The 13273-nt window shown below is 45.1% G+C and overlaps 1 protein-coding gene across 4 annotated transcripts in view; it reads left to right on the top strand.

The window, feature by feature from the left end:
- The window catches only part of LARGE1 (LARGE xylosyl- and glucuronyltransferase 1), a 645964-nt gene that overhangs the window by 159628 nt on the left and 473063 nt on the right, over nt 1-13273 (top strand). For all 4 annotated transcript variants that reach the window (XM_033232744.1, XM_033232741.1, XM_033232742.1 and 1 more), the window contains one exon: nt 2043-2230. In XM_033232744.1, the coding sequence (XP_033088635.1) occupies nt 2125-2230 (106 nt within the window). In that variant the 5' untranslated portion in view covers nt 2043-2124. The remainder of the gene's footprint in view (nt 1-2042; nt 2231-13273) is intronic.

Raw genomic sequence — 13273 nt, 5'->3', positions numbered from 1 at the left:
TGCAGCATCTGGGCTTGAACCCACCTCTATCTGACTGCACAGCCCTCTTTTCCTGCACTTCCTTCTTCTAAGAGATTCACGGGTCTTGGTGGTTCTCATTCTCTGTGACTAGTGGAATGTGTACGTAGGGTTTGTTTTCTATGCTTTAGAATGAACATTCCCTAGAGGGGACTTTTTTCAAGTCAACATTCTCTGTTCAGAAGGATTTTGCTTTTTTCAGTTTTACTTTCTAGTCTGCACCCTCCAGCCCTGTGGTCTTTCATCTGTTCCAAAAGAAGGCCATTTAGAAAACCGTGTCAGAGTGATTGCAGAAGCAGGCTCAGTGTTGACAGTTGTGATCGGCTCCGTTAGGTGTTTATTGTCGGCAACTCGCTGAACATAAACTCCTGAAGCTTGAGAGGGTGGCCTTTGGATAGAATCTGATTCCATGTATTCATTTAGCAGATGGTTGTCAGGCACCTGCAGCTGACAGGCAATATGCTAAGTCTTAAAGAATGCGAGGTGGATCTGATGGGGCGGGTACCCGTCTTCTGGAAGGTGGTGGGGAAAGGAGTCAGTTCAACCAGACCTTCGTCATGGCAGTATAAGGGTTACTCAAGAGGGAGGGATGCATTTGGGAATATAGAAGGGGAGAACCAAGCCAGCTGTTTTATAGACATCTGTTCCTTGGGAATCTGAGGCCTTTTATAGCTGTGTGCAAAGGGTGAGTTCTGCTCTGTTATGGAGGCACCATGTGGGTTTATCTTTCTTTCCACCTATAGTCAGCGTGACACCTATGTTAGGAGGTGGGTAGAGATGAGGTCTTAGAGTCCATTGGTTTTTTAACTCCTTTGTAGGTTTCATGATTCCCTGGCCAAATATTCAGGTGAAAGATCATGGGCTGTCCACTCTGTCTACAGTGACCTGCTCCCTCTTCCAGTGACACATTCACGGCCACTCTGCTGCCATGGTCTGAGGAAATGCCCTCCCCAGGCTATCCGTTTGTTCTTATCCCTTCTCTGCATGTTTTAATGGTTTCTGTGATTCTCTGGACCTCTTCTTCCGTGTTGAAGGTGGAAGCTATGAAGACAGTCCCTAGTGAGTGTGTTCAGCTGTGATTCGGGTACAGTCCCATGCAGATGGAGGTGGTGGCCTCTCCCATCTCCTTGCCTTGGCATGTGCTCTTTAGTCCATACGAGTGCCTTTCTCAGTTCTCCTCTACCCAGAATGCTGGAACTGCTCTGCCATCCTGACCACATACAAGGCAGTCAGTACCTTTATCTGCCTTTCCAGAGTGGTCCATGCAGATCTCAGCTTGGGGTTCTCATAGATCTTTTCTGTTGGGCCATCTCATTAGACTGCACTTTTTGAATCCATCTTCTGTTACAGTATTCTTTTTTTTTTTTGAGATGGAGTCTCGCTCTGTCCCCCAGGCTGGAGTGCAGTGGCGCGATCTTGGCTCACTGCAACCTCCGCCTCCCAGATTCAAGCGATTCTCGTGCCTCTGCCTCCTGAGTAGCTGGGATTGCAGGCGTGCCACCATGCCCGGCTCATTTTTGTATTTTTAGTACAGACGGGGTTTCACGATGTTGACCAGCTGGTCTTGAACTCCTGATCTCATGTGATCCACTCATCTCAGCCTCCCAAAGTGCTGAGATTACAGGCGTAAGCCACTGCGGCCAGCCTGTTCTAGTCTTCTTTTGAAGCATAGCATGTGATTCGTACATGGTACATAATAGGTGCTAACTAAATGCTCCTTTAAGTATGTTAGTTCAGGTCTCAAAGTTAACCTGTACTATAAAGTGTGCATGTATGTGTGTGTGCATGTGTGTGTATGCATGTGTGTGAGAGAGAGATCTCACAGTTTTTGTCATTTACTTATTTATTTATTGTCTCAGTTGTGAAGACTGCAAGACTCTAGCATCATCTCTTGGGATGAAAGGTTAGCAGGAAGCCTAGATCGGTCAAAACCCTTTCAGCATCTATGAGATATTTCTCTTCTGTAACTTACATCCATCTCCAGTGCTAAGAACTCAGGCCTTCCTCTTTGCTCTTCCTTTCAGAAAGTATTATGAGGGAGGCCGAGGACTTCATGCTCCGGACAGAGAAACGGCTCTGGGATTAGGGATTGCCACTTCCGAGAGGATGCTGGGAATCTGCAGGGGGAGACGGAAATTCTTGGCTGCCTCGTTGAGTCTTCTCTGCATCCCAGCCATCACCTGGATTTACCTGTTTTCTGGGAGCTTCGAAGGTAAGAGTGGAAGCCAAAGTGAGAGGGAAGGAGGGAAGAAAGGGAACATTAGCTGTCACAGAACCCTAGAAAAGAAACTCAAAGCCATCTATTGAGAATGTGGATTTCCAGTCACGGGAAGTGACTTGTCTAGGGTCACACGGGTAGTTGGCGGCAGTCAACAATGTGAGGAGAAAAAGGGAAAAACAAGCAAAATAAGGCATACCTTGATGCAGTGGGAGGGTAGTGGGTACAGAAATGTCAAATCAAGTCAATTACTTTGTTGATAATGGGGGAAAAGGTTGGGCCCTAGAGAAATTACTGAGATATTCATGGAGCCATATGTTTCAAGAGTTGGTCCATCTTTTCGTTCGTTTATTCACCCATTCAACATCGTGGTGGTGGTGGTGATGGTGGTGTTTTTTGTTTGTTTGTGTGGGTTTTCTTGTTTTGTTTCATTTGGTTTTGTTTGAGACGGAGTCTTGCTCTGTCACCAGGCTGGAGTGCAGTGGTGCGATCATGGCTCTCTGCAACCCCCGCCTCCTGGGTTCAAGTGATTCTCCTTCCTCAGCCTCCCGAGTAGCTAGGACTATAGGTGCCTGCCACCAAACCCAGCTAATTCTTGTATTTTTCATAGAAACGGGATTTCACCATGTTGGCCAGGATGGTCTCAATCTCTTAACCTTGTGATCTGCCCACCTCTGCCTCCCAAAGTGCTGGGATTACAAATGTGAGCCACTGCGACCGGCCGTTTGGTTGTTGTTACTGGATGCCTGCACTAAACTTGGTGCTGAGAATATGGAGATAACAGATCTGGAGATTCACAGGATAGTGGAGGAGACAGATAGGCTAACAAACCATCGCGGCACGTTGCGATCTGCGTTGTGATGGAGGAAGGCAGGGTGCTGTGGGAGAGGGTTGTTGGAGCTGTCAGGCCTGGGCTGGGGATGAAAGATGATCAGTAACATGACGGGCCGAGCACAGGGAGGCAGCAAAAGATTTGCTCTCTCCAAAGAAATAAAAACAAATGATGATCCCTGCTACTTTCCAGAAATCAGTGGGAACAGCAAGACTCGCCATTTTTCTAGCCAGCAATTTCAAATACAGTGCAATGTTTTGCCTATCAAAGATGGTTTTCTAGGCTTCAGAGAGAGAGGGAACGGCAGTGGTGAAGAGCTTACTGTATTTTTATTTACCCCCACACTTGAATTTAAGAATGAAGATCTCAAATGAAAATCTGTCTCAAGGAAGTCACAACTGTGTTTTTAAATGTTTCCTTTATGCATAATTTTATTGGCAGCTCAAGGCTACCTTTTAATTAGGATCTCTACTTCACATTCTGAGATTCGCCTTGAGTTAGCTAGACTGAATATAAACAAGGTGGAACTGGGTGCCTGCCTAGCAGGGAGGGCTCAGGATGCTTAGCCCAGGGCTGAGGCCGGGTGACACACCCCTGTCCCTGTTCCTGCCCCTGAGCTGCATCCCTGGAGCAGTCAGAACCTTCATCTAAGCAGGTAGATAAATTATGCCATGGCAGTGGATGGTAAGTTTGTGGAAAAGGGACTAAAGAGAGGGGGAGGGAAGTTGATGTTGGTCTTGATATAAGGAAACATTCTCCCAGAGATCATGGAAAAGCCCTTTTTATAAAAGAAGGCAGAGGTACCCATGTTAGTATAGGTTTAATAAGTAAAACATTGACTTTTAACTAACTAAGCTGGTAATAATAATAATAATGGTATAACAATGACAGTGATGACAGACACTGTGATTCTGTCATCACAGTGATGACAACAGTACAAACGACTAGTATTTTGCGTATTTCTACAGGCCAGGTATTGTTATAAGGACTTTTGCATGTGTTCACTCTTTCTTCACAATGATTCTTTGTGGCAGGTACATTTAATAACACCTATTTTACAGATGGGGAGGATGAGGCAGATAAGCTTCAGTGATCTGCCCATGGCCCCAGAGGCGGTCAAGATGGAGCCCGGATTGGACTCAAGAGCTTGAGTTTTTAACTGCAATACCATGCTATAGATTGGGGCCTCAGTGAGTGATTAAACTTTGGTCAGGGATTTGACAGGGTGTCACACAGTCTGTGTGAGGAAAGTTGCAGAATTTTGATTTGCACTCTTTGGCAGAAAGCCAACCCAAATTGATTTTTGGTGAAAAGGGAATTTGATAGTTAATAGGATTTGTAAGTTCAGAGATAGGGCAGGCTTCAGGTAGAGTTGGATCCAGGGGCTTTGTAGCTAGATCTCTGTCCCTTTGTTCTGTTTTGCTCTGCCTTGGTTTTTCTCAGGGTGACTTTATCTACGTGGAGGAAGTTTCAGGCTTGCATCCTGTCCTCACCAACCCCAGTAGAAAGAGGATTTTTTCCTTTTTCTAATTCCCTAATATTGCCTCTGTTGCCTGTGGTAACTCCTGAAATCAGTCACTGTGGTTATGGGAGGGTAGTGAGGGAGGCTGGTACTTTTTTGTTAACTTGAAGCCCTGTGCCTATTTCTGGTCACAGGATGATGGAGAGTTGCTTAAAACACATGGGGTGAGATTGGGTGACTGGGATGGCCACCAAAGGCAAATGGCATAGTTTCCCAAAGAGAAGAGATTAGAAGTTGATCTGGATTATGGACAATTCATAACTGTCTGTGTTTATGGTTAGATGTGTTTATGGTCAGTTTGAAGGCAGCTTAGAACCATCATGACCAGTGGAGTGACTGCGATCACTAACTTTGAGCAATTTGACCAGACTGGCAGATGGATTATGGGAAACTGGAAAGATTGTGAAAATACTTTGAGGCAGCATGACAGACTGGGTGTAAAGGCTGTATCTATCAACATGATCCTTTAGAATGAGAATGAACCCCACGCTTGGGACCAAATCACAAGCAGCATTTAGTAGGGGCTGGGTGATGTGGGCATGTTAACACGGTATTTTAGCTAGGATGACAAAGGCAGCAGATTTCTGTTACTGAGTGTCAGTGTGCCTTAGGGCTGCTGCATTTGTGTTTGTGGACTCTACACTGTAAGGACAATCTAGATGAGGCAGCACACTTAGGAAAATCCAGGTGAGTGACAGAGCCTGTTCAAATCTGTTTATGTAAGAAACGGTGGGAAGAATTGAGGATGTTTACCTTGGAGAAGCAGAGGCTCAGGGTGTACATGCTCAGCTTCAGCAAACAGACAAAGGGCTGTCCCCTGAAAGAGACATTGGGATTGCTCTGGTGGCCCCGAACCTACGGAGGGACGTGGCAAGGAGCCAGATGTCAAGCTCCTCATAATGAGGACCATTCTGTCCAGAGCTGGAATGAGCTGCCCAGGGGGTAGTGAAACACCTGGCATGAGAGACGCAGAAACACAAGTCCAGTATCGTGAGAGGGAGCTGAGCGAGAGGGGCAGTTACACAAGGTGACCCAACTGACCCCTCCTGACCCAGAGATCCTGAGGCTCTGGGAAAGGCTGAGTATATCAGAACACAAAGGCAATAATACCTCCATGAAGCTCCCTGCCGGTTGCCGCAGACATCAGTGCATTTCCCAAAGGGCCCCGCAGTGACATTATTTTCTCTGTAATTAAACATCACAACAATGTTACAATCCATTTATTGACACCTTTGAGTTTTTGGTTTTGTGGCAGGTGAAGCCATAAATAAGGGGCAGAGTTGCTGCCTGTATTCATGGAAATACTATTCATACTTTACGTGGGTTTATTTATTTTTCGACTCTGTTTAATTTCAATGGATCTTCTGAGAGCAGAGCCAAGAACTCCTTCCGAGATGTGGATGCTCTCAGCATAGGGTTTTGGAGTTGGATTACACGCCACAGCGTGATATATTGAGAGAGCCCTGGAGGGGGTCAGCTGTCTCAGGATCTCAAATCAGCTCAGCCAGAGGATCTGGGTGATCTGGGGCACACTTGCTCTTCATGCTAGGCCTTCGTTTCTTCCAATGTGAAATGAAGTTGTCGCGTGTACGTAGCAGGGCGCTGACATTCTACCTACAAACTTTTTTTTTTTTTTTTTTTGAGACGGAGTCTCGCTCTGTTGCCCAGGCTGGAGTGCAGTGGCGCGATCTCAGCTCACTGCAACCTCCGCCTCCCGGGTTCACGCCATTCTCCTGCCTCAGCCTCTCGAGTAGCTGGGACTACAGGCACCCACCAACACGCCTGGCTAATTTTTTGTATTTTCAGTAGAGATGGGGTTTCACTGTGTTAGCCAGGATGGTCTCGATCTCCTGACCTTGTGATCCACCTGCCTCGGCCTCCCAAAGTGCTGGGATTACAGGCGTGAGCCACCGTGCCTGGCCTTCAAGCTTCTGATTCTAACATCTGATGTAAGTGAATTGAAAATGACCAGACTCTTCACCGATTAAGGGGAACTATGACACTAAGAGGGAGTCGGTTTATTGTGATTTGCTCCTGAGCGTGGAAGCAGGATCAATGCATAAATGTTATGGGGAGGCAGGCATTATCTCCCTGTAAGAAAAAACACCTGTTCCAGCAACTCAGTTGTCAGGCATGAAAGAGATGAGATTCCCATTCCTTGAGCCACCTTTCCAAGGCCCAGTGACCACTGGTAAAGGACGCTCATCAGGTGGTGGTTTCGTTAGTGCATTAACCCCTTAGTTCTCAAACCCAACTCCTTGTTTTTTCTTTCTTTCCCAGTCCACCTTTCTTTCTCTGACACCTCAGTCAGCATTCCCAGCTCCACGCTGTTCAGGCCCTAAACTTGGGAGTAATCCTTGTCTCCCTTCATTCACTCCGTGTCTCGGATGCCACCTCTTGTTGAGTCTAAGCTTGGCCTTGTAGCTGCGTCGGTTGTTTCCCGGCTTTTACCACTACTGTCGCCCTGGCTCTGCCATTCCTCCTTTGTGATTAGGACTAAACACAACAGCCCGCTTTCTTGCAGGTCACCTTCGTTCTTCAGAGTCCTCAGAGCTAAATCACTGCACCTCTCTGCTCCTTCTCAGCCCCTCTGGCCCATCCCCTAAACCCCACCATCCTGCCTCCCATCATCTGGCATCCTCTGCCCAGCCATGCTGGATTCCTGTAAGTCCTGGCGTACATCGCCCTCTGTGGGCTCTGCTCTTCCCACCTGCTCTTCCTGCTCCCTGACACCCTCTATTGCTCGTTTTCTTCCTCTCCTTTGCCTGGCTGCCTTGATCCTTGGGTCTCAGCTGAAACACAATTAATGTCTCCTGACCCTTAACTAGCGGGCTTCCTCAGCTCCCATTTACCTAACTTCCTTGTATGTACCCTTAATACTCGGGGCTCTTTAGTGTTCTTGTTTTTACAATCTTTTGTTTTCACAACAGATTGACAAGCATTGGGAATGGAGAGAACAGGTCTCTTGAGCCTGCCCTTCCACCTCTAGCACCTACTGCAGTGCTGGGAGAAGATTTGGTCCCCAGATGTTTGTTGAATGAATGCGTGAACGAACACAGGTGCCCTCTTCTGGCTTGGAGTGCTCACAGGTCTCATCATTGCCTCCTGGATCCACTGTGGACTCGTTACCATGACTCTGGGGTCTTCCCCAGTTATTTTTTCCTCAACCTATACTGTCTGTCTTCAGGGTATAATACCCTGTTGAACTCCCTGAGAAAACGACTTCTCTGATTCTTAATTTTCATTCTTGTGTTCTCTCTGCCCACTATTCAGTTCTTTTTTTCCGTAACCCTCCCTCCCAGCCAACACCTTCGATGCCCATATTCAATGTCATTTTCCCCCTAATGCCAGATCCCATGTGGAAACTTCTGTGACCAGCACTCATCGAAAGATATTTTGCTTGTTTGCTGTCCTTCTAACCACTTACCTATGCGTTTCTTGAGAGAAGGAAGTGTTTTATTCATCGTTACACTCCCAGTGTGGAACTGAGCACTCACTCCTAATGTGTCCTTAGTGAATGTTTCCTGAGAAGGGCTCTGGTATTGAGGGATGCAGAAGCCACCGGTAGGGAAAGGCTCCTGGTGCTGCGAGCATCTGTGATTTTTGAGACCTGAGGACATGGTTCCTTTCGTTTGGTCGTGATGTTAATTCTAGGACGGGAATAAATCTGCTCGACTACAGCTCCATTAGAATTTAGAGCCTGCCTGTTATTTTCTATCAGAATCACCTTTTCTCAGAGCCCAGTGGGTTTTATTGTGGGATGTGGTTCTTCTTTTCTGTCCATCAAGGAGGTGCGTTCAGCTATTAGACACTTACCAGCATGTGGAAAAAGGGTGCTTTTCAGCCATTCAGAAAACTCTTCACACATGCTGCCCTCTGATAATTCATAACCAGTTCAGTGCAAGGTTTCCCATTGTCAGGGAGGCGGGCTGGGACAATGTGGGTGTTATTTAAAAGCAAATGTCTTCAGAGGATGCAAAGTCCTGAACACTTAAAACCAGTGTCATGAAAAGGCAGAGGATCTTCACTTCTGAACTGGTATCAGCCTGTACCCCTGTTTTGTCATCCTAAAGCCCGAGATCACTGTTCTTTCTGTTTTTATCAATATGAACCCCCTCTGAAATGAATGTTTTTGAGTGTTGTCACAGTAAATTTCAACAGAAAGAAATGAGGTCCCGATACTGGGCTATTTTGAAGAGTTAGAGTGAGAATGAAAGAACTGTAAGTTAAAGCTTTTTCTTTGCATTATTATTGTGGGGGAATCCCAGGGCACTTGTGTGGTGGAATAGGCAAGATGAGGGCGGTGCATTTTACCCAAGGAGGGCTTGTCCAGACATGACTGATTCCCCATCCCCGTGTCTGCTCCCCCGTCTCTCAGCCCAGACAGAGAGTGTGCTGGAAGGTCTGGGAAGTCAGACTGTACAGGGTACCGGTGAATATTCTGCTGGAGCTTTCAGTATCCCCCAAGTCTAGGCTATGCAGCAGCTTTGGCAGGAAAGCCTATTTTTGGTGTCCTGCCAGTGGTCCAAATGTATCATTTAATGAGGGTATTATGGAGTATAAGAACATAGGATGCTGAATGCAAAATGAAATGTGACTTATAATACAAAAGTTGTGTTTTTTAAAAAATGGATCAAAAAGGAAGAGCTTTTCCAGCCCATGCTTAATAACTGTTACTGCTGAGCTTGAGCAAAATCTTGCAACAAATGAGAATAGTGCCCGGGTGACACATACATCCCGAAAAATGCCCAGTGCATGTGTCTGTAGTTCTTACCTTAGGACTATTAAGAGTCTCTTTAAGGTCTTGGCATTTGAGACGGCAGTAAAGCCTATCCCAATTATTTGTGAGATGGTTACAAAGATGACCTCTACTTTCCTTTTTCTTTATTTTATTTTATTTTTTTTGAGATGCAGTCTTGCTCTGTTGCCCAGGCTGGAGTGCAGTGACACAATCTAAGCTCATTGCAACCTCTACCTCCCAGGTTCAAGCAATTCTCCTGCCTCAGCCTCCTAAGTAGTTGGGATTACAGGTGCCTGCCACCACAGTTGGCTAATTTTTTTGTATTTTTAGTAGAGATGCAGTTTCACCACCTTGGCCAGGCTGGTCTTGAACTCCTGACCTCAGGTGATCCACCTGCCTTCGCCTTCCAAAGTGCTGGGATTATAGGCATGAGCCACTGCGCCTGACGACCTCTGCTTTTCTTATACACAGCCTTTGATCTTAAAATAATATTGGCCATCCTGCTAGGGTGAAAAAAATTGACCCTGCTGCATCTGTTGGGTACATCTCCTTTAAGAGGTCATGGCAAGAGGCCTGGACCAGGACTCAGGAAATGTGGTTGCCATGATTCCCAACATGCAACTTGTATGAGTTTCCTGTGCCTGCTGTAAGAAACCACCACAAACTTAGTGGCTTAAAAAACCCATACATTTATTATCTTACAGTTCTAGAGGTCAGAAGCTCACAATCATCCTCACTGGGTTAAAGTCAAGGTGTTGGCAAGGCTGGTTCCTTCTGTAGGCTCCAGTGAAGAATCTGTCTCCTGGTCTTTTTAAGCTTTTTGATGCTGCCCACTTTCCTTGGCTTGTGGCGCCTTCCTCCATCCCCAAGGCCAGTGGTGTGGCATCTTCAAATCTTTCTCTCTGACGCTGACCTCTACTTCTGTTGTTACATTTCCTTCTCTGACTGTGACTCTCTTACCCCCCTCTTATGATGACCCTTGTAATTATCATTATTATTATGATTATTACTATTTTTGTGTGTGTGTGTGTGTGTGTGTGTGACGGAGTCTTGCTCTGTCACCAGGCTAGAGTGCAGTGGTTCATTCTCAGTTCACTGCAACTTCTGACTTCCTGGTTCAAGGGATTCTCCAGCCTCAGCCTCCCGAGTAGCTGGGATTATAGGCACGTACCACCATGCCCAGGTAATTTTTGATTTTTAGTAGAGATGGGGTTTCACCATGTTGGCCAGGATAGTCTCTATCTCCTGACCTAATGATCCACCCGCCTTGGCCTCCCAAAATGCTGGGATTACAGGCGTGAGCCACCCCGCCCGGCCGGACCCTTGTAATTATATTGAGCCTACCCAGAAAAGCCAAGATAACTCCCCTATCTGAAAATCCTTAATTTAATGGTACTGGTGAAGCCCTTTTGGCCATGGAAGATGACATATTCATTGGCCATGGGGATTAGGATGTGGACATCTTTTGGGGGGTCATTGTTCCACCTTCCATACCACTTTCCCATAGTCCCGTGCTCCCACATCCTCTCCATCCTCTTCTTGTGCTTCATGGATAGAGCAGAGATGATGTGCCATGCACTTTTCATGTGGACATCTTATCCTTCCCTCGGAGTTTTGGGTTCTTGCATTTGAATTTGACATGTATGTATCCAGCATTTCATTTACAGCTCATGAGAAAGGCATTGTATTCAGATGTATTGGTCTGAATCGTCTGAATGATTTAAGGCCATAATATTTCATCTGTGATTGGTGTTTAATCAGTAACTGATGATGAGTTAAGATTTTCTGAAAAGATAAGTTCAGCATATCTGCTCTTTGTTGCGGGTTTCCTGGTTTTAAGTCAATTGTATTTTATTTTATTTGTTGATTTTGGATACGAATTTAACAAAAGGAGGGAGGATTTTACTCCAGGGGTCCTTTTGATGTCTGAATAGGTCTCTCAATTTTAAGAAAAGGATAGCCATTTATATAACTACTTTGGAAAACTTACCCAAAGTATCACCAAGCAAAGCCAAGCATACCACATGATCCCTTAGCTCTAGCGCTAGCCATACACCCAAGAGAAATGCACGTAGGTGGGAACAAAAGACTAGTACTAGAGTGCTCACATCAGCATTATTTATAATAGCACCAGACAGGAAACTGTGAAATGTTCGTGAACACTAAAATGCATAGTGGGACTGGGTGTGGTGGCTCACACCTGTAATCCCAGCACTTTGGGAGGCCAGCGCAGGCAGATTACTTGAGGCCAGGAGCTCAAGACCAGCCTGACCAACATGGCGAACCCCCCTCTGTACTAAAAGTACAAAATAGCTGGGCATGGTGGTAATTAGGTAGTAATTAGTGTGCCTGTAGCTCCACCTGATAGGGAGGCTGAGGCAGGAGAATCGCTTGAACCCTGGAGGCAAATGTTCCAGTGAGCCAAGATCATGCCACTGCACTCCAGCCTGGGCAACAGAGCAAGACTGTCTCAAAAAAAAAAAGACTAGTGGTACGTTTATATACTGAAGTACTATAGAGTGATGAAAATGAAAGTACTCTCAGTATTGAGCAAAAGAAGACATACACAAAATAATACATACTCTAGGGTTCCAATTATACCAAGTTCAAAAATGGGCAAAAATTAATGTAGGCTCTTACCAACCCAGATGGTGGTTAACTCTGGTAGGGAGGGTAGAACAGAGACTGGGGCAGGGCCCAAGGAAGACTTTAGGATGCTGCTAATATTTAATTTTAATTTTAACCTATGTGATGATTATATAGCTGGGCTCACTTTGTGGTAATTCACCAAGTGTTTCACTCAGGACTTGTTCATTTTTCTGAGTATGTTATTTTAGTTTTCAAAAAAACTATGCAAATCTTGATGGTAGCAGAATTTGAAGTGATTTTGTAGGTTTTGCATTGTTTTTAGATGAGAGGAATTTTATTAACCTTTGGGATTTATGAATCTATGTCCTTGTTCAACTTTGAAGTTCAAATGCTTTTTAAGAATGAAACTTTTCTTTAGGGATCATTGTTTAACACTTCTATGCTATGACATTGGCTTTTTTCCTTTCTGATATACCTTACCATTTGGACAGATATTTACCCTATGAGAGTGGATCACAGCACTGACTTCAAGATCTGAAATTTACTCATGAAATCCCTAATCTGTGTGAGTGTTTTCATCAGTTGGAAACAAGACCAGTATTCTTACTAGCTCTTGCAATGACACGGCTCTAATTAATATTAAAACAATATTACTGCTTGATATTGACTCCAAGCCACATTAGATAATGTTCTTCTTTGTGTTATTCAACAAACATGCATTTTCATAAAATCCTGATTCCTGGAAATGGAAAAAAAAAAACCCTTTTATTATTGTATTGTGGAAGATATAGAAACACAATAAGGAAATGTACTATTTAAACTGTAACGATAATGGAAACTGTAGCAATCGTTTCTATTTATCGCATGTTAAATCAAGATTGGCTGCATCTGGCTTGCACTTGTGTTGGGTTTGGCCCGCCTACTGCTTTTACCATTTCTGAATTTGTTGCTAATGGTTAAACATTGAGAGATTGCACATACAAAGCCATGATTTTTGGCTTTCCTTAAAAAAAAAAAAAAAAGAAAAGATCTGCAAAACCAGACCCTCATTTCGTCATAGTAGCTACTAGCTGGAGCTGAGTACTGGCTCTCCATGTGCACAGAGCTCGGATGATCCCTTTTGTCACGGTCTCCATCCTTCCCTGTTGATCCCTGTGTCATCCCTGCACTGTTGTTTACGTAGAACAGAATGGAGAGGGAAGAGCTTCTGGTATCTGCGTATGGCAGTGGTTGACCCTGTCTGGCTCACTTAGACTTTTGAGTTTCCACCTTTTGGCCTGGTGCTAGGCTAGGAATTTTACACATATTATCTCATTTATTCCCCCAAACAACTTCATCCTCGTCCCATTTTAT

The sequence above is a fragment of the Trachypithecus francoisi genome, unplaced genomic scaffold (assembly GCF_009764315.1).
Source record: "Trachypithecus francoisi isolate TF-2019V2 unplaced genomic scaffold, Tfra_2.0 Lachesis_group14, whole genome shotgun sequence".
In the NCBI taxonomy this organism is placed as follows: domain Eukaryota; kingdom Metazoa; phylum Chordata; class Mammalia; order Primates; family Cercopithecidae; genus Trachypithecus; species Trachypithecus francoisi.
The sequence above is the reverse complement of the archived record's forward strand: the minus strand, read 5'-3'. Positions and strand labels throughout refer to the sequence as shown.